This window comes from Ranitomeya imitator, chromosome 2 (assembly GCF_032444005.1).
Source record: "Ranitomeya imitator isolate aRanImi1 chromosome 2, aRanImi1.pri, whole genome shotgun sequence".
In the NCBI taxonomy this organism is placed as follows: domain Eukaryota; kingdom Metazoa; phylum Chordata; class Amphibia; order Anura; family Dendrobatidae; genus Ranitomeya; species Ranitomeya imitator.
Window position 1 is genome coordinate 582,419,121 of NC_091283.1, and position 21,561 is coordinate 582,440,681.

Below are 21,561 nucleotides of genomic sequence, written 5' to 3' on the forward strand. Positions count from 1 at the left end.
GTGCGTCGTTTTTTGACGAAATCGGACGCAAGAAAAATGCAACTTGTAGCGTTTTCTTGCGTCCGACGCTAGCGTCTAAAACGACGCACGTGTCGGAAAACGCGTGCAAAAAGACGCACGCGTCCCCTATGTTAAACATAGGGGCGCGTCGCCGCTGCGTCGCCGCTGCGTCGCCGACGCAACAGCGACGCACATTAGCGTAACGCTAATGTGAACGTAGCCTTACATTGCTATGTAATCTGAGATCAGCATGTAGGGACATTAGTGTTTTATCAGCAGTAGATTATCACTTCAAGACTTGGTGCCTCTTACATCCTGGATCCCCAGCACTGATTAGCAGCTGTCTGTCAAGATACATTTTACACAGAAAGCTGTGATATTGGCAGGATTATTCACATCTCAACATTCTGAGATCTGCTAGATCTGCAGCAGAGACAACAGTGATTCCATCACAACTGCTGTAGTAGCTAACTGGTGTTTTGTTGGAATCAAGGTCCCTGTCCCTTTATCAATCTGCTGTCAGATTACATAGCAAAACCTGCTGACAGATTCCCTGTGTCATGACCTATTGTTTAAATCGAGTTTTTATGGTAATTGTACATTATTTTTTCAGTTTTTGCGATTTTTTTTTTTCACATTTCAAAATTATTACCTAAATAATAAAAAAAAAAATCCTGAAATCTTGCAATTTTCACTCTGAACACTAAGCTTAAAGAGATCCTGTCAGTATGATTTTTCATAGTAAATACGTGGCTGTAATACAGCAATACAGATCTCTGAAATACCTGCCTGCACCTCTGTTTTAACTCTCAGCAGTGACCTGTCATTCAAAGACCGGAGGCAGGCATAGGGGTCGGGAAATCAGAGAGTGGAGGCAGGCATAGGGGTCGGGAAATCAGAGATTGGAGGCAGGCAGAGTGGCCGGGGAATCAGAGGCTGGAGGTAGGCAGAGGGGCCAGAGAATCAGAGCCCGAAAGTAGGCAGAGGGGCCAGAGAATCAGAGACTGGAGGCAGGCAGAGGGGCCAGGGAATCAGAGACCGAAGGGAGGCAGAGAGGCTGGGGAATCAGAGACTGGAGGCAGGCTGTGGGTCTGGGAATCAGAGACTGGAGGCAGGCAGAAGGGCCGGAGAGGCTGGGGAATCAAAGACCGGACACAGGCCGAGGGGCCAGAGAATCAGAGATCGAAAGTAGGCAGAGGGGTTCAGAGAATCAGAGACCGGAGGCAGGCAGAAGGGCCGGGGAATCAGAGACCGAAGGTAGGTGGTGGGGTCGTGAAATCAGAGACTGGAGGCAGGCTGTGGGTCTGGGAATCAGAGACTGGAGGCAGGCAGAAGGGCCGGAGAAAAACACAGCTCAATCTCGTACATGATGTCTGAATGGGCCCTTAGCCTAATTCTCTCAGACACGCAGTCACAAAACCAACAGTATGATTCATTGTATATATCCATACATTCACCAGACCTGCAAACATTATGGACACAGACAGAAGAGGGACCCTGTGCAAGGACAATATATGGGCCTTTGGCAGTCTAATAACTCATCGAAAAGGAGAATCCCACCTGCTTTGAAGGTAGATGGCCCCCTTATCTCTTGCACCCTGGTGCAGTTGCACGGGTTGCACAAATGATATGTCCTCCCCTGATTACTGATGCTACATATTGCCAGTTGCTCTTTCTGACTGTTTCATTGACTTTCTTTTTCTGCATTATTTGTGTGTATATTTTTCTTTAGCCTTTGTTATTTTGGGTGGAAATGTTGAGAATTTCCGAACCAATTATCAGTTTTCCACAAAGATTCAACATACAATTGTCATCCCAAGACATACACACGTGGTCAAAATTGTTGGTACCCCATGTTTAATGACAGCAAAACCCACAATGGTCACAGAAATAACTTGAATCTGACAAAAGTAATAATAAATAAAAGATCTATGAAAATGAATAAATGAAAGTCAGACATTGCTTTTCAGCCATGCTTCCACACAATTAAAAAAAAAAATGTAACTCATGAAATAGGCCTGGACAGAAATGATGGTACCCCTGAAAATAATGTGACAAAACGGACATGTTAAATCAAGGTGTGTCCACTCACTAGCATCACAGGTGTCTACAATCTTGGAATCAGTGAGTGGGCCTGTATATAGTTCACACAGGGCGTTTTTGCAGCGTTTTTTTATTCTAATTTTCAGCTGCTTTTTACAGTACCAGAAAAGCCTATAAGATTTCAGAAATCTCATGCACACACATTGGGTTTTTGTGTGATCAGTATTTTGTGCTTTGCTCCTTTTTTTGGACATAGAGCATGTCATTTCTTTCAGTGTTTTTCCAGTGTTTTTCAGCTTTTCCACCCATTGACTTGAATGGATGGTGAAAAACACTGCAAATACCGCAGCAGCAAACACCGCTTCTGATCGGCGGGAAAATCAGAGAGCTGCTGTTTCTCACGCTGTGAAAAGACTGTGATCGGAGGTATAAACGTTACCTTCGATTAGCGGCTGTAGGTGTCAGATGATGGGAGCAGTAGTCCCATCAGCTGACACCTACAGCCGCTAATTACAGTGACAGAAGGAGAGGGCGGCAGATGGGAGTTTTCATCTGCCGCTCTTGCGCTATAAATAAATAATTAAAAAAAAAAACGTGGGTTCCCCCCTATTTTTGAGAACCAGCCTTACAAAACTCACAGCTCGGGGCTGCAACCCCAGCTGTAAGCTTCAGCAAGGCTAGTTATCAAGAATAGAGGGATCCTCATGCTTTTTAAAAAAAATATTTAAATAAATAATTAAGGAAAATGGTGTGGGGTCCCCCCCATTTTTGACAACCAGCCTTGCTAATGCTCACAGCTGGGGGCTGGTATTCTCAGGCTGGTAAGGGGCCATTGATATAGGCCTCCCAGCCTAAAAATAGCAGCCCACAGCTGCCCAGAAAAAGGTGCTTTGCCTGGCTCTTCCCACTTGCCCTGTAGTGGTGGCAAGCGGGGTAATGAGGGGTTAATGCCACCTTCCCATTGAAAGGTGACATTAAGCCAGGTTAGTAATGGAGAGGCGTCATTAAGACATCTATACATTACTAATCCTATAGTAATTAAAGGGTTAAATAAACACACACACACATGCAGAAAAAAAGTATTTTAATGAAATAAAACACCACACAGTTTTACCATGTTATTATTCTGCCATTCCAAGCGAAGCCATCGATCTTCTGAAATAAAAATAAAATAATATACCAACACAAATACTCCCTGATCCGACGCAGTCCAATATAACGAGTGTCCCACAAAGTATCGGGGGAAATAAAGCTTACAACCGGGAGCGCTGCTAATGCAGCCGCTCCCGGCTGTAAGCTACTGGGGAATGAATGAGACGCAGTGGGCGCAGGCTCAGTAACTAGCGGTGACATCACTGAGCCTGCGCTCCCTCACAGCCTGACCCGAGGTAACCTCTGCGCCGTGAGATAATGCCAATGAAGAGGTTGCCACAGGTAATCTATCTATCTATTCTATCAATATATCTATTCATTCTATCTATTCTATCAATCTATCTATTCTTTCTATCTATTCATTCTATCTATCTACAGGAAGTTGTTTTTATTTTCTCTGAGTGCACTCAACTTCATTGGCATGCACAAAGAGAAAAAAACGCATGAAAAAAACGCACCAAATATGCACCAAAAACTCACCTAAACCTGCGTTTTTGGCGCAGCTTCTTTCCTGCCTGGATGATCAGGTTTTGCTACAGTCAAAAAGCAAAAACAACATGTGTGAACTTAACCTAAAGGTGAACTTCAAGCTCAAGGAACACCAGTGTCAGATTGCACCATTGGACACCATTGTTGAAAAAAAATCATAAAAAAAACAGACTGGAATTTGCCAAACTACATATTTACATGCCACAAAGCTTCTGGGAGAATGTCCTATGGACAGATAAGACAAAAATTGAACTTTTTGGCAAGGCACATCAGCTCTATGTTCACAGATTGAAAAATGAAGCATATCAAGAAAAGAACACTGTCCCTACTGTGAAACATGGAGGAGGCTCTGTTATGTTCTGGGACTGCTTTGCTGCATCTATCACAGGCTGTCTAGAATCTGTGCAGGAAAAATAATTTGATCCAGCTCCTGATACATTAGAGATAAAATCCAAGATTTATTCTTACTCATTTAAAAAAGAAATATCCAAAAAACATTTGCCAAAGAATATTTGGAAAAAAGGAGGGGAGGGGGGGGGAATAGGGGAGGAAAAAGGGCATATATTCACCATGCGTGTTTCGAACAGGACATGTTATTAGACTTGTTGTGAAACGTCTAGAATGTATGCAGGGCACAAGGCAATCTCAAGGCTATCAAGGGATCCTAGAGAGAAATGTGCTGCCCAGTGTCATCAGAAAGCTTTGTCTCAGTCGCAGGTCATGGGTCTTGCAACAGGATAATGTCCCAAAACACACAGCTAAAAACACGAAAGAATGGGTAAGAGGAAAAAATTGGACTATTATGAAGTGGCCTTCCATGAGCCCTGACCTAAATCCTATTGAGCATCTTTGGAAAGAGCTGAAACATGCCATCTGGAGAAGGCAACCGTCAAACACGAGACAAGTGGAGCAGTTTGCTCTTCAGGAGTGGGCCAGAATACCTGTTGAGAGGTGCAGATGTCTCATTGACAGTTACAGGAATTGTTTGATTGCAGTGATGGCCTCAGCAGGATGTGCAATATTATGTTAAGGGTACCATCATTTCTGTCCAGACCTATTTCATGAGTTTTAATTTTTTTTAAATTCCATGGAAGCATGGTTGAAAGGCAATGTCTGATTTTCGTTTGTTCATTAATATAGATCTTTTATTTATTATTACTTTTGTCAGATTCAAGTTATTTCTGTGACCAATGTGGGTTTTTCTGTCATTAAACGAGGGGTAAGAACAATTTTGACCACGTGTGTATTAAGATTGCATGTTGGGGGGCTTGAACTTTATATAGCATTGAAAGTAATTAGTGTAAAATAGAACAAACCTTCTGGATATTTATAGCTGTCTGTTATATCTACCCGTGCATCACTCCCCACAGCTTTGGTGCTGATATTCTTCCCCACCGTTTCAATGTCGGTGTATACTTCCTCCTTGAGATCCTTGTCATAGTACACCCATGTGATACGGTCGGCATTAACTTCTGAGAAAACGAACGGTCCGTCAAAATCAAGGTCAATGTCTCCTTCTTTAATGGCATGGACTGAGGTTGGGCCGCAGCAGTGAACTCCTACGGAAAACAATGAAATAAATGAGTATGTGAAAGCAAAATGACCTTTTTAATTAAACCCATGTAGGCCAGCTTTCCCTAAGAGGACTTATACCTTTTGGTTTCAAAATCTGTGGCTAATTGTGAAGAAAATCTTTATTAAAACTATTATGGGGCTCGCTGTCCACCACATATTCAGTCATACAGCCATCTGGCTTAGCCCGCTAGTTACTTCCCCACCTACTGACCAGGATGGCTTCACATGTGCCACCGCACATTTCATCACAGTATTGGCGCATGCTCGACCAAGTTTTCTCCCAGTTGGTAATTTCCCTGGTTTGCGCATGCACCAGTACCCTGGTGCAATGCTCTTGTGCTGGTTATCAGTAGCGGGGGGTCAGATGAAGATATGAAAAATTGTCTGATTTTTCATCCATATTGTTATCCGCATTGCTGTTCATGTGTACGTATTTTACATCTGTGAGACTTCTATGTAACTTTTGTATTTATACACCAACAGTTTAACACCTTCCCAACAGGGTGATTTTCCGTTTACATGCTTTTGTTTTTTGTCCCCTTATTTTGAGAGCCATAGTTATTTTTCCATCAATGCAGCCATATAAGGGTTTTGTTTTTTTCAGGAAAAGTTGTACTTTTGAATTACACTATTCATTTTATAATGTTATTTTTTTGAAACCTGGAGAAAAATTTTAAGTGCTGCAACATTGTAAAAAAGTCTCAATTCTGCCATTTTTTTTTACGTTACTGCATTCATTCTACAGTAAAATGACCTGATAATATGATTGTCAAGGTCAGTACAATTAATAACAAACATGCATGATTTTTTTTTATTTCAGAGGTAAAAAAAATCTGAAATTTGTGGAAAAAAAATCTGTTTGTGTCGCTATTTTGCAAAACCCATAACGTTTTCAATTTTTGGACAATGGGACTGTGTGAGGGCTTGTTTTTTAAACCCTGAGATAACATTTTAGTAAATCATACTGGGTATATACTTTGCTTTGATCACATGCTACTGCATACGCCATATTTTGCAGTGTTGTGGTGGTTGAAATGCCTCAATTCTGGGGTATATATATATTTTTTCTCATTACAGCATTCACAGATTAAGTTATTTAATTGTATATACCATATATGTATATTTTTAAATGTTTTTTAATTATTTTTTTTAATGAGAAAAAGGGTGTTGATACAAAATGTTATGTATTTTTTTTATATTTTTCAAACCATTTTTACTACCCTTTGTAGTACTTTAACCTGTGCTCTTCTGGGTCACTTTATGTAAATACCCCTGTCAATCTCTGATATCGCCATTAACAGCAATTGGCCCAGAAGATCACATCAAATAACAGGAAAAAAGTTTAACAGGTTAAGTCACAGGGAGAGCTCTGGTTCATTCGCATTTGATAGAGGTAGACAATTGCTGAATGACACTGCTATTATTTGCCAGCAAATATGTGGGCTCAGCTTTCCATTGATGAAAATTAGGGAATTTTGAGTAAATAATTGGTGTGGTCTCATGGCCAGTGTGAACAGTGTTACAAAGGGCATTTCTCATGGTGGAGCACTATTTATTGAAAGCAAAAGACCTTATCCCATACCTCCACTTAGTTCTTGTGGTGTAGAATCCAGCACTTGCCATCCTCCATAACGTGACCCCAATTCACTTCTAGAGAACCAACTTTCATTCCAAACATGGAAATTCCTTCAGATTACAAAATGTACTAAATATTATTCATTAAAAAATTGCGAAGAAGTTCCTTATATTAGGGCTAAACCTCTAAAGTAAAATTAATCAAAGCAATATAAAGACCCCAATACTCATTAGACTAAAGTCATGCAAACCTGCTTATATTTGAGGGGCTGGCTGACAATCTTACGCGTAAGGACCTTCAGATTCGCCTCTAAGACATGATAACATGATAGATATCACCACTGTTGGATTTTCAAAGGCCGATCCTTTTGTTCTCTGAGAGATAAACTGCTGAAGGAGTCAGGCAGAAGTTATCTTAGGCTACTTTCACACTAGCGTTAACTGCAATCCGTCACAATGCGTCATTTTGCAGAAAAAACGCATCCTGCAAAAGTGCTTGCAGGATGCGTTTTTTCCCCATAGACTTGCATTGCGACAGATTGCCACACGTCGCATCCGTCATGCGACGGATGCGTCGTGCTTTGGCGGACCGTCGGCACAAAAAACCCTACATGTAACGTTTTTTTGTGTGACGTGTCCGTCTTTTCCGACCGCGCTTGCGCGGCCGGAACTCCGCCCCCTCCTCCCGAACCTCACAATGGGGCAGCGGATGCGCTGAAAAAAAAACAGTCAATGATCTCCCCAATTCCAGTGCACCTCTATGCCAAATCACAGGTTTTTCCCCCTTTGTCGGCCTGCCCCTCAGTTGAGATCTTTGTAAAACTTATTACAGAAGATATCAACAAAATAAATCCACACATCTCTCAAGATAATCTCTCCCCTCCCTTGAGGAGGGCTATTAAAACGCTGAAAGATTTGAAGGATGTGGTAATTAAACGGGCCGACAAAGGGGGAAACATAGTCATATGGCCTGTTGACATGTACGAGGCGGAGGTGTTCAGGCAACTTAACAACAAAGAGTGCTATCGCAAACTCGATTCCTTACCCACTTCGATGTTTAAACTTGAACTAGCTCATCTTCTAGATGAAGGACTAGAGAATGGTGCCATTAACAGAAGAATGGAGGAAGCTCTACTTCCGGATTTTCCGGTGGTACCCACCTTCTATATACTTCCTAAAGTTCACAAGGACCCCCGATGCCCACCGGGTAGACCCATTGTTTCGGGCATCAGGGGTCTTTGTGAACCCGCATGTAGATTTGTTGACTTCTACCTACAGAAGTGCGTTGAATCACTTCCGTCTTTCGTAAAAGATACTACTGATGTGCTGAGAAGATTTGATGGTCTTACATTGGAAGACGACATGTGGCTGGTAACTTGTACTGTACACGTCGATCGACCACAGCCACGGGATGCGGGCAGCCCAATTTTTTCTGAACATGACCAATCTGAGTACTGAACTGATTCAGTTCATACTTAACCTCTTACAATTCATACTTACCCATAACTACTTTGTGTTCAAGGACCGCCCCTTCCTACAGCTCCAGGGAACAGCAATGGGGGCGTCTTGTGCACACCAGGTCATGGCTCCGTTATCTCGTGGCTGCGGTACATCGACGATGTCTTATTTATCTGGCAGGGCTCCACATCGCAACTTGAACAATTCCTCAATCTCCTCAACATTAATACCCTTAATATTAAATTAACTTGGAAATTCAGTCAAACTAAAATAGACTTCTTAGACTTGCAAATAATCAAATCTGAAAATGGTACTGTCTGCACTGACATCTTCAGGAAGACCACGGCCACCAACGCCTTACTGCATTTTGCATCCTCACACCCGCCAAAATTGAAGAGCTCTATCCCTACGGGACAATTTTTACGAGCTCGACGTATTTGCTCAGACGATGATATCTTTCACAGACAGGCCAAAGATCTGGAGCGGAGATTTAAAAATAGGGGATATCCGAGTAAAGACATAGCAAAAGGTTATTCTCGAGCTTTAAAAGAAGATAGACCTAATCTCCTAGCCAAACCCCCTAAAAAACAAACGTCATTGACCGACTTATGCCCAAGATTCATCACTAAGTTTAATTCAAATTGGAGGGAAATTAACCAGATCTTTAGAAAACATTGGCCTGTTCTATTGACAGACAAAGATCTGCAACATCAACTCACACCTTACCCTTCTATCACTTGGCGGAAATCCCAGACCTTAAGTGATGCATTATGCAGTAGTCATTACATACCCCCCAGAAAAAATCCCTTTTCCAAAAACAGCAAGGGACCTCCGTGGGGATGTTTTCCCTGCGGTAATTGTTCTGCATGCCACAACATTATAAGAACAAAGGAATTTTTAAATGCAAAGGGCGATAAGACATTTAAAATTGTACATCATATCACTTCCAATACCGAAGCAGTGATATATCATATGAGCTGCCCTTGCGGCCTCATATATATCGGGATGACGACCAGACCATTTAAAATTCGAATCCAGGAACATGTGAGGGACATTAAAAATGCAGCTAAATGTGCAGATCCACAACTTTTAAAAACTGTCCCAAAGCATTTCCTGGATGTTCATAAATGCAATCCCAAAGGCCTCATAGTTCGTGGCATTGATCGCGTATATATGGGTATTCGAGGGGGTAATCTGAAACAAAAATTGATGCAGAAAGAAACATGGTGGATTGTGACACTTAACACGTTGACACCTAATGGCCTCAATGAGACCATCAGCTTTAAGACTTTTCTTTAAATATTTTCTATTCTTGCGCTATTTTATGGGGTCACGGTTTTGCGTATGTTTTTATTGTTTTTTGTACTAATTATATCTTGTTATTTCCAGATATCTTTCTGATATTTCGTTTATATATCGTCATCTTGAGGGAACCTAATCATGCCTACTGCTGCGTCTGGAGAAAAATCTAAGGACATGCCACAATATCCATATGAACAGCAAGAACCTTCACTTCTTTCTAACTATCACGGACTGATGCCGTTCTATCTATAAATGATCTAGACATCTTTTGACATAATATCTTAATTCCAGTAATTTTGAGATATACTTTTATATTGTTCTTTATTATTTTTATTCTCGCTGTAGAATTTGATATTTGCTCGGTATATCTTGTGTTTACACTACCACGAGCCAGTCCGTCTCTATGACAGTTCGATCTTGCATGTAAACGGTCTTTCTGACTGTACATTGAGGATGTCATCATTATGTTTATACATATATTTATATCTCTGACTGTATAATCGATTGTGCCGAAGCTATGTTTATGCCCATATATATTTGACGTAGACCTGGTTATTTAACCAACCAGGTGTATTATGAGCGAGCTTATAGCCAAACATGTTGTTGTTTTTGGTCATGCTTTTCTGTGACTGTCGTTCGGTGAATCTAATTCAGTCTATTCTCCTGCATTAAGGCGCAGATGCATTCTGTTTGCGAATTACATCTATCCGTTTGGAATGGACTGGCATTTTGCCGTGGCAACGGGAGAAACCGATGTAGCGCCTCCCCCTGATGTATGTGACGCTCTATGGGCTGTCCCTTTTTGTAATTTTTGTAATTTTGTGCGTGGGATTTTGCCGCGAATGGCGTTATTATTTATCAGGCTGACTCCTATTTGGGTCAGTTTCGGATATCCCATTCCCCTGCAAACTTTTTGCTGCGGCCATCCAAAGCCCGTCTATTCACACTTATTTAGCGTTATTACCTATCAGGCTGATTTCAATCTTGATTAGTGTTGGACATTTCCCATTCCCCTGTAATCTTGTTGCTGCGGCTACCTAAATCCTGTTCTTTTCACACTCACCTAGGCGCAGACGCGCTGTGTCCGCGCGCTGCGCCCGCCTCCGGGGTGGGGAGGTCCGGCGCGTTGCCGTGGCGATGGGAAGTGATGACGGAAGTCCTCCTTTCCATCGCTTGCGGCGCGCGGCGGGCTCCCCCCTCCGCTGGGCGGGGCATCGCGGGCATCGGCGCGCCGATTCGCTGATTGGTTCCCTGTCTCCTATACTTATAGCCGTGACCATCAGTTTTTAACCACGCCTCCTGACGAAGCCGTGGGTGGTGAAACGCGCGTCGAGGCATAGCGTGTCTCACTGACGCGGTGGCACATCGAGAGGATCATGTCACAAGGTAAATACGCTGCTGCCTAACCCTGGTTACCAACTGTCCGGGCACTGCCGTCTATTGTGGAGATAATTTATGTGGCAGATGTCTATCTTGGACAGATGAGTAGTTTCACTTTCATTTTCGCCAGCCACTCAGTACTCTTTGCAACCATGTGTTGCCGACTGGCCTAATTATATGGCGGATCTGCTAGCAGCTCTCATGTGGGTTTAGGGCAGACTGGTATGAGAATAGTAATTACTATTTATCCCTTATAACCATCGGGCTAGTATTTAACTGTCCATCATTTTAGTTTACTCTCTACCATTTAGACTAGATAGTGGCAATCTACCTCTCAGTATTTATTATTTATTATCATGTGCGACCGTGTTCTCTGTGACATGTTTACTATTTTTTCATTTCTGACATCCATGTTTGTCATCTGTATAGATGTCAGTATCTTTTAGCTGCTTCTCCCTTTACTTACATTACTTTATTGTATGATGTCCGCAGTTATGTATGTTGTACGTATTTAATAAAAATTGGTTGCACTATTTACCCCCATGCTGTTTTCACAGTTTGTCTTAGGATATATTATTCTTATGGGTTTCCATGAGGTGACTCATAAATGATGTTAACAATTCTGTGTTATTTTATTTTTATAATATATTTTTTTAAACTATAAGACCAGTATTTCCCATGATACCCGTGGCCTGCTGGGGTAAGTGACGGAGTCAGCGACTTTGTGCTCCATCACAACTCTTAACAGTATGGGTGTCTTAAGAACACCGATTCTGCTAACAATGTAGCAGACAAGGCAGCCCATGACCAGACAGGACCTTCTGGTATTTGCCAGATGGCCAGTCCGGCCCTGGGACCTACGTCACCCTAGCAAAGATGGTCTTTGCTGGGACAGGAATCATTGAGTGCCATTTTTAAGTTATCTGTCAGTGAAGGCCTGTGATTGGCTGCAGCAATCTGGTGACAAGAAAAGTATGCCACTCAAAGCGCTTCCAATTATGTTCCATACCTTTCACCTGGATTAAACAAAGTAGGTTACAACTTCTGTTATTATTTTATCACATGCCTCTCCCTTTCAGTACCACTTTAATTTTCTGTCTGCACCCATTGCTAGAGGGACCATAGGAGCTAGTTACATATTATTTTATGATTGTTCAGCATATAAGTCCTATCCAGAAATCTCCTGAATAACCCATAGTGGCAACATCTATGCAGGGAATCCAGATTTTAATAAAAGAAAATGGAAGAACTGTATAAAGCATTTGTTTGATGTACAATCCTAATTCCGAAAAATTTGTAACACTGTGTAAAATATAAAGAAAACAATAATGCAATGATTTGGAAATCTCTTATATATACAGTATGTTATATTCACAATACAACGTAGAACAAATATCCAGAAGGTGAAGTTTAAACTTTTTTTTTTTATTTCATTTGAAAAAAAAACTAGCTCATTTAGAAATTGATGGCAGATACACCTCTAAAAATATTGCAACGTTAAAGAGCTAAGGGTCAATTTTCAAATACCGGTAAATTACAAGATTGTGTATATGTGTATAACACAAGCATGTTAGAGAGGCAGAGTCTTATAGAGCAAAGGAGGTCAGAGGTTCACCAGTCTGAACTGCATCTAAATATTATGGACCAAGTTTAGAAAAATGTTTGCAATGTAAAACTGTAAAGAATTTGAATATCCTGTCATCTACAGTACATAATAACAAAAGATTCAGAGACTCAGGAGAAATCTATGTCCATATGGGACAAGTCAAATGGTCAATATTAGATACCAGTGATCCACCATCCCTCAGGTGGCAGTACATTAAAAACAGGAATGATTCAGTCATGCAAAACACTGCATGGGCTCAGAAATACTTCCATAAAACATTGTCTGTGAACACAGTTTCCCGTGCACAAATGTAAGTTAAAGCTTTATTATGGAAAGAAGATACCATATAGCATCAAAATCCAGAAATGCTGGTGTCTACCCTGAGCCACCACCTGAGCCTAATCTCCTTATTAATGACCTTGTGGAGGGTATTCACAGTAAAGTGTCAGTATTTGCTGATGGCACCAATCTATGTAGGATATTAAAAACTGAATTTGACATTACAATATAATAAAACAATCTAGATAAGATGTCTAAATGGTCAAACACTTGGCATATGAGGCTTAATGTTGATAAATGTAGAGTAATGCACCTAGGATGGAGTAATCCTATAGCTGTGTAACAAGGTGGTAGCGGGGTAATAGTTCTGACCGAGCTCACTTACTATGCACAGTCTATAGACACCCCGGCCCCTTGAACATGCAATACTTGACTGACACAGCCTTTACCCCAGGAGTTACCTTCTCTTCTCTGGTCACCGTAGTCCAGGTAATGAGAGTCCAGGGATGCAACTGTTTTCCAACAGGGAAGTAACTTTTAATGAACGATGAGAGGATGTAGGAAAAAGAGACAATTTCAACACTGGATTCCTGTTCTCTACCTGACACTTGCTACGGCCATACCCACAAAGGCAGCAGTAGCCGAAGTTAGCAGAAGTCCACTCGCTGGGATCTGGGTGCTTAAAACCCCTTCAGTGGGGGGCCCTTCAAAAGTCCTGGAGACCCGTGTTGCAGTCCTCAGTCCTTTAGGTACTTAAGTCCTTCTTAAGGTCCTTGAGTCCAAGGCAACAGATCTCTCACTCCTGGGAGTCTGGCAATGCCCCGTCTGCAGTATACGTCTGCCCTCAACCAACGTGGCCGGGCTACTGACTAGGAAGCAGCAGTTTCCTATCTGGTGTCTGCTGCTAACCCAGCCCACAATATTATCTAGTTCTGTCTCTGCCTCTAGTATGTGCATTACAAACACAGTGCATATAACAGTACAAGACACAGGAGGATAACATCAAGGCATAAAACACGCAACCATACATAGACGTTTTACATTAATACATACTACCAGATACATCAGGTGAAATATAAAGCAGTATTATAACTTATTTACATAAAAAGCACGGGGGTCACACGAAAGGAGGAGCTGCATATTAAATGGAAAGGCGGGAAACTAAATTATTACAAGGAATGGATGGCCTCTCTTATGAAGAGAGGTTGGAAAAATTGGGATTGTTTAGCTTAGAAAAAAGATGTCTGTAATGCCAATGCCAGCATTTCTGCAAGGTCCCTCTCTCTCCTCCTGGCAGGGATGCCGACATACTCACTACCCTGGCGTGCCTTAAGTGTTTTCTTCCTCTGCTGTGTCTTCCTGCTCCCCTTGGCCTCCATGTATCATGAAAGGTCTCTTGGCATCGTTCACGTGCTGCTTTTTGAAGGTGAAGCGTGCACACTCTGGAAATGTCCCCAGCCAATAGATGGGAGGCATCAGGTATTTAAGGCACACTCTCCTGTAGAGAGGTGCTTGAGCAACATTTCCCCTTCGGTTACTTAAGGTACCGTCACACTTAGCGACGCTGCAGCGATACCGACAACGATCCGGATCGCTGCAGCGTCGCTGTTTGATCGCTGGAGAGCTGTCACACCGACAGCTCTCCAGCGACCAACGATGCCGGTAACCAGGGTAAACATCGGGTAACTAAGCGCAGGGCCGCGCTTAGTAACCCGATGTTTACCCTGGTTACCATCCTAAAAGTAAAAAAAACAAACACTACATACTTACCTACCGCTGTCTGTCCCCGGCGCTGTGCTCTGCTCTCCTCCTGTACTGTCTGTGTGAGCACAGTGGCCGGAAAGCAGAGCGGTGACGTCACCGCTCTGCTTTCCGGCTGACCGACGCTCACAGCCAGTGCAGGAGGAGAGCAGAGCACAGCGCTGGGGACAGACAGCGGTAGGTAAGTATGTAGTGTTTGTTTTTTTACTTTTAGCATGGTAGCCAGGGTAAACATCGGGTTACTAAGCACGGCCCTGCGCTTAGTTACCCGATGTTTACCCTGGTTACCAGTGAAGACATCGCTGAATCGGTGTCACACACGCCGATTCAGCGATGTCTACGGGAGATCCAGCGACGAAATAAAGTTCTGGACTTTCTTCCCCGACCAGCGACATCACAGCAGGGGCCTGATCGCTGCTGCCTGTCACACTGGACGATATCGCTAGCGAGGACGCTGCAACGTCACGGATCGCTAGCGATATCGTCTAGTGTGACGGTACCTTTAGTTTTTGTTAAACTAGTCTATTGCCAGGTCCATATCCTTGATGTTGTTTACTGTGTTGTTTAAACCTGAACCTAAAACCGCTCCGTTGGTACCCCAACCCTAAACCACTCTGGCGGTACCTGAGCCTGAAACCAATCTGGAGGTACCTGACCCTGCTCTGGTAGTACTTGAACCTGCAACTGCTCCAGCTGTTCCTGAATGTGAAACCGCTCCAGTGGTACCTGAACCTGCAACAGCTCCAGCGGTATCTGAGCCAACACCAGTGGTTCTCCTGGCCAGTCACCCAGAACCTGTGTTGCCTGAACAGGTTCCAATTCTCAGTCTACCTGCATATCCGAATCCAGTCCTGCCACTAACTCCGAGTCCATGTTATTTGGTACATCAATGAAGCAAAAAAAAAAATCCACAGAGATTCAGGACTGTTGAGAAGCTAGAATCCTACATCAGACAAGAATGGGACAACGTTCCTCTATGAAAACAGCAGCAATTGGTCTTGTCTCTTCCTGGACGTTTACAGACTGTTGTAAAAAGAAGAGGGGATGCTATACAATGGTAGACATTGCCCGATCACAACTTTTTTGAGATGTGATGTTGTCATCAATTTCTAAATTAGTTATTTTTTTCAAATGAAATAGAAAAATGTCTAACTTTCAACTTCTGATCTGTCTCCAAAGTTCTGTTGTTAATAAAATATGGTTATAAGATTTTCAAATCATTGCATTCTTGTTTTCTTTATATTTTACACAGTGTCCCAACTTTTTTGGAATTGGTGTTCCACTTGAATACACACTTAATGTAATGTGAAATATTGGCTAAAGCAGAATAATTTATTTTCATTATGGATTTGAATGTAATTTTTTCATCATATGTTGTCAGCTGTCAGCAACACTTTCATGCCATCTGCACATACCATCCCAGCAGAAAGAAGGAAAAAAAAGTTTCAATACCACAGTGAGTCTTTACTCATTGATCTTCCTTTTTTACTATAGATACTATCGACACTCAGATTTGAATCCTTGTCATGAGCTGAAACAAAGTTTGTGACAACTCTAGTTGGTATTCCCAAGCATCGGAGAACTAGAAAAAAAATAAGAGAGGAAACATCATATTTTTTATCATTACTCTTTAAAGTGAATCTGTCACCACATTTTATAATTCAAACTGTATATATAGTAGCACAATGTGTACAATGTACAAAGTGTAGCAGAATCTCCCATGGGAGTGGTGATGCATGCATATTCATTACCTTAATGAGCGGTACCACCTGACCGCTGAGAACAGGAACAGGAAGAGCTGCTGGCGCCGGGACAGAGATGCAGGAACTGAGATTCAGCGAAGGAGGGTGAGTATTGATGTCTTCTGGAAGCCGGCAGCTGCAGCTGTCAATGTCCTACAGCCGCCGGCTCCCCGCTCCCCCTCCCCCGACATCTTTCTGGACAATGACTCATGAATAAGCCGAAGGGGTGTTTTCAGCACACAAAAAAAGTGCTAAAATCTCGGCTTATACACGAGTATATACGGTAATTGATTTACTGCTATTTTAATTATTTAGAAATATTTGTAGAATTTGGCTAATTCAAGTTTTAGACATTCGCTCATCTCTAAGAGATGCGTAAGTTAATCAGTTACGTAGTACTTTTAATATCTATGTCTTAATTCTGAACATATATATTTCTATATATTTATTACCAGTGCACATGACTCCAGCAAAGACCCAGCATTGTCCATATTTGACTGGTTTATATCCTCTTTTCCGCCACATATTGAGGATGTCTACACTTCCACTCCAATCCTGAGGATCAACCCCACCTGGAAATTTAGTAGACCAGCTCCCCTCCAACACACCTTCATCATCAAAACTGTTAATCTGTAGTTGGAAAAGAGGTAGAAATGTATTTTTCTTGCCTATTATCGCCAACAAATTTCACAGCACTTAATAGACATTGTCATCATTGCCCCTCTAGTTGAGGACAGAAACAAAATGCTCTCGGTATACCTTTTGAAGTGTGGAAAGAAACATACAACTTCTATGCTGAAGTTGCCCTTAGTCACATTTGAAACTAGGCGAATGGGCTTTTTAATTTCCCTGCTTGTGTAAAGCTGATGGATTTGATTCTACAAGATGAAATTTGATGAAAAGAATTTCGTTGAAGTTATTGTCTCTCTGCTTCATTTGGATGATGCCATTAGAGTATATTAGTTTTGTTAAAATGTGTAAATGTTATTAATTGTTTTATGTGTTATTCTTTATATATCTTATTGTAAAATGTTCAAATGTAGAGATGTTATAAATTGTTTTATGTGCTATTGTTTATGTCTTATCGTACAATGTTTAGAAGTAAAAACATACATTTTTTCCGTGATTGTTATAAGGTACGTTTAAATTAATCTACATATACAGTACAGACCAAAAGTTTGGACACACCTTATGATTTAAAGATTTTTCTGCATTTTCATGACTATGAAAATTGTAAATTCACACTGAAGGCATCAAAGCTATGAATTAACACATGTGGAATTATATACCGTATTTTCCGGCGTATAAGACAACTGGGCGTATAAGACGACCCTCAACTTTTCCAGTTAAAATATAAAATCTTCTTAAAAGTCGGGGGTCTTCTTATATGCCATGTGTCGTCTTATAGGGCCAGTGACTAATGTGCCTTTTGGGGGGGGAATGGTCCCGATGACGAAGAGGGGGCGTCTCACAGGAAAGTGCGAGTGGAGTATCCCCCATTACCTCATTGTAGCTGCAGCGTGGGGGTCTGTGCTGGGGAGCGGCGGTAGCTGCTCCTCTTTGTGCCGCATGGGTGCTATGCTGTGGGGCGGCGTCTTCGTGCAGCATCAGGGCTCTGTGCTGTGGGGCAATGTATCTTCCTGCAACGTCGGGGCTCCTCCGGCATTTCCTCAAAGCCCGGAGGCACTGGCAGCTCCATTGCTGCGATGCGGTGGTCTCCGGGAAAATGGCCGCTGAGGGCGGCACATGCTCAGATTCAGATCTCGTCTCCCGAGATCTCAGAACGAGATCTGAATCTGAGCATGCGCCGCCCCCAGCGGCCATTTCCGGTGCATCCAGGCTTTGAGGAATTGGGAAATGCCAGAGGAGCCCCGACTCTGCACGAAGATACGCCAGCCCACAGCACAGAGCCCTGATGCTGCATGAAGGGGAGCCGCCGCCCCACAGCAAAGCACCCAAGCGGCACAAAGAGGAGCAGCCGCTGCTCCCCAGCACAGAAACCCCACGCTGCAGCTACAATGAGGTAATAGGGGATACGCCACTCACACTTTCCTGTTAGACGCCCCCTCTTCGTCATCGGGACCACTCTCCCCCACCCACCATATACACATTGGTCTGCACCCAGCGTACAAGACGACACCCGGTGTATAAGACGACCCCCAACTTTTAAGAAGATTTTCAGGGGTTAAAAAGTCATCTTATACGCTGGAAAATACGGTACTTAAAAATAAGTGTGAAACAACTAAAAATATGTCTTGTATTCTAGGTTATTCAAAGTAGCCACCTTTTGCTTTGATGACTGCTTTTCACACTCTTGGCATTCTTTTGATGAGCTTCAAAAGGTAGTCACCGGAAATGGTCTTCCAACAATCTTGAAGGAGTTCCCAGAGATGCTTAGCACTTGTTGGCCCTTTTGCCTTCACTCTGCAGTCCAGCTCACCCCAAACCATCTCGATTGGGTTCAGGTCTGGTGACTGTGGAGGCCAGGTCATCTGGCGTAGCACCCCATCACTCTCCTTCTTGGTCAAATAGCCCTTACACAGCCTGGAGGTGTGTTTGTGGTCATTGTCCTGTTGAAAAATAAATGATGGTCCAACTAAGCGCAAACTGGATGGAATAGCATGCCACTGCAAGATGCTGTGGTAGCCATGCTGGTTCAGTATGCCTTCAATTTTGAATAAATCCCCAACAGTGTCATCAGCAAAGCACCCCCACCATCACACCTCCTCCATGCTTCACGGTGGGAGCCAGGCATGTAGAGTCCATCCGTTCACCTTTTCTGCGTTGCACAAAGACACGGTGGTTGGAACCAAAGATCTCAAATTTGGACTCATCAGACCAAAGCACAGATTTCCACTGGTCTAATGTCAATTCTTTGTGTTCTTTAGCCCAAACAAGTTTCTTCTGCTTGTTGCCTGTCCTTAGCAGAGGATTCCTAGCAGCTATTTTACCCTGTAGGCCTGCTGCACAAAGTCTCCTCTTAACAGTTGTTGTAGAGATGTGTCTGCTGCTAGAACTCTGTGTGGCATTGACCTGGTCTCTCATCTGAGCTGTTAGCCTGCGATTTCTGAGGCTGGTGACTCGGATAAACTTATCCTCAGAAGCAGAGGTGACTCTTGGTCTTCCTTTCCTGGGGCGGTCCTCATGTGAGCCAGTTTCTTTGTAGCGCTTGATGGTTTTTGCAATTGCACTTGGGGACACTTTCAAAGTTTTCCCAATTTTTCGGACTGACTGACCTTCATTTCTTAAAGTAATGATGGCCACTCCTTTTTCTTGACTTAGCTGCTTTTTTCTTGCCATAATACAAATTCTAACATTCTATTCAGTAGGACTATCAGCTGTTTATCCACCAGACTTCTGCTCAACACAACTAATGGTCCAAACCCCATTTACTGTATAAGGCAAGAAATCCCACTTATTAAACCTGACAGGGCAGACCTGTGAAGTGAAAACCATTTCCAATGACTACCTCTTGAAGCTCATCAAGAGAATGTCAAGAGTGTGCAAAGCAGTCATCAAAGCATAAGGTGGCTACTTTGAAGAACCCAGAATATAAGACATAATTTCAGTTGTTTCACACTTTTTTGTTAAGTATTTAATTCCACATGTTTTAATTCATAGTATTAATGCCTTCAGTGTGAATTTACAATTTTCATAGTCATGACAATACTGAAAAATCTTTAAAAGAGAAGGTGTCCAAACCTTTGGTCTGTACTGTACTTTTATCTCAACATAAATGTACTTTTAATCTAATAATAAAGATTTTATTTTACCAATATTAAAACAAACTAAACTTAGACTGTATAGTCAGAAAATGCACCAGATTTATCACAGTTCTTAATGCTGAATATAATTTTGTTGCATCTTTAGGCTTTTCTGTATAACTATATACTACCTATTGGTTACCTTAGTTTTGTGCCAAAACCTTAGCGTAATTTTGATTTAAATGTTAAGCTTCCGCTTAGTCACTCACACTTGTTGAGTGAGGCTTACAAGTTATTTAAAACACATAATATTCCAGCTGATTTATTTTATTAAATCTCTGCTACATCTGTCTATACTATAGATGAATACATTCAGTACCTTCTGGCAGTGGTACTGTAGTCGATTAATTAGAAATATAAAATACTTTACTTACCATGGCACTAACTACCCTTCCCACATAGCCAGGATCATATCTTTTTGAACAGTCCAGTACTTTATCTTCTTGGTAATTTACACTTCTGTTCAGAATCTGGAAACAGGTGTCTAAAATGCCTGTTTCGAACTGGAAAAAGAACAATATAACAATCTATCATTCTTTTATTTTCTGCAAAGTTATGCTATTAAATAAATCATTGCTTGCATAATCGACTGATATAACCTTAAAGGTTTTCTTCCCAAGATAGTAAGTTATGCCCTACCTGTAAGGACAGGAACAGGAGTCTGGAAGCAACAACCAGACTGCAGATTCCAATCTTGAATGGAGTGGAGGTGCACAGCTTGACTTCACTCTGTTCCTTGTATATGATATTGATGGAGCTAACCTAGTATACTGCTTGGTTATTTTTCTTTCTTAAGAATAGCGATTTAAATACATCACTTGGTAAATTAAAGAAGCACTCCTCCCATTAAAGTGTTTATCCTCTTAATATATTCAGTCAGCATGGACAGGAAAATCAATTGTTCCATAGTTTTTCATATTTTTCTTACAGTATTCAGTTTGCAAAATATATGATGAGATAGTCTATAGTGCAGGTCATTAAAAAAGCATTCCTATCAAAGTTTTTATCCTCTTAATATATTGTAAACATCATTATGGAGCACTGTGTATTAACAATTGCTCATTTTGACTTTCTAACCAGCTAATTCTTCTCTTTTCTCTGCGCTATGTAGAAACATGATGTTATTTGTCCCTGTATTTATTATTCCCCCTTCAATGCGTAGGTCTGTGTCTTCCCTCTCCATTTTATCTTTATTTTTGCATTGTAAATGTTCTTTTGTTCTTACAATTAAAATTTTTTGCTATTAAAAGTCGTTTTATAACATGCAGATGCTGTATTTTTTCTTGCTTGCTGTTCTATGCCCAGAAGTCAGTCTGGAGTCGCATCTCTGATTTGAGGTAAAAAAAAATGTCCATACTTGGTGAGCCGAATTCCCTTTCCCTTCTTCCATTTTTCTTTTTAACCAAGCGGAGCGCTCATGTGTATGGAGGAGTCA

The 21,561-nt window shown here is 41.8% G+C and overlaps 1 protein-coding gene across 1 annotated transcript in view; it reads right to left on the reverse strand.

Annotated features, from left to right (window-relative positions):
- The window catches only part of LOC138665081 (protein-glutamine gamma-glutamyltransferase E-like), a 74,397-nt gene that overhangs the window by 29,569 nt on the left and 23,267 nt on the right, over positions 1-21,561 (reverse strand). Inside the window, exons 5-9 of the mRNA XM_069752251.1 lie at positions 20,501-20,629; positions 16,815-16,992; positions 16,073-16,202; positions 6,842-6,945; positions 5,001-5,243 (exon numbers count right to left, since the gene is read on the reverse strand). Of these exons, the coding sequence (XP_069608352.1) occupies positions 5,001-5,243; positions 6,842-6,945; positions 16,073-16,202; positions 16,815-16,992; positions 20,501-20,629 (784 nt within the window). The remainder of the gene's footprint in view (positions 1-5,000; positions 5,244-6,841; positions 6,946-16,072; positions 16,203-16,814; positions 16,993-20,500; positions 20,630-21,561) is intronic.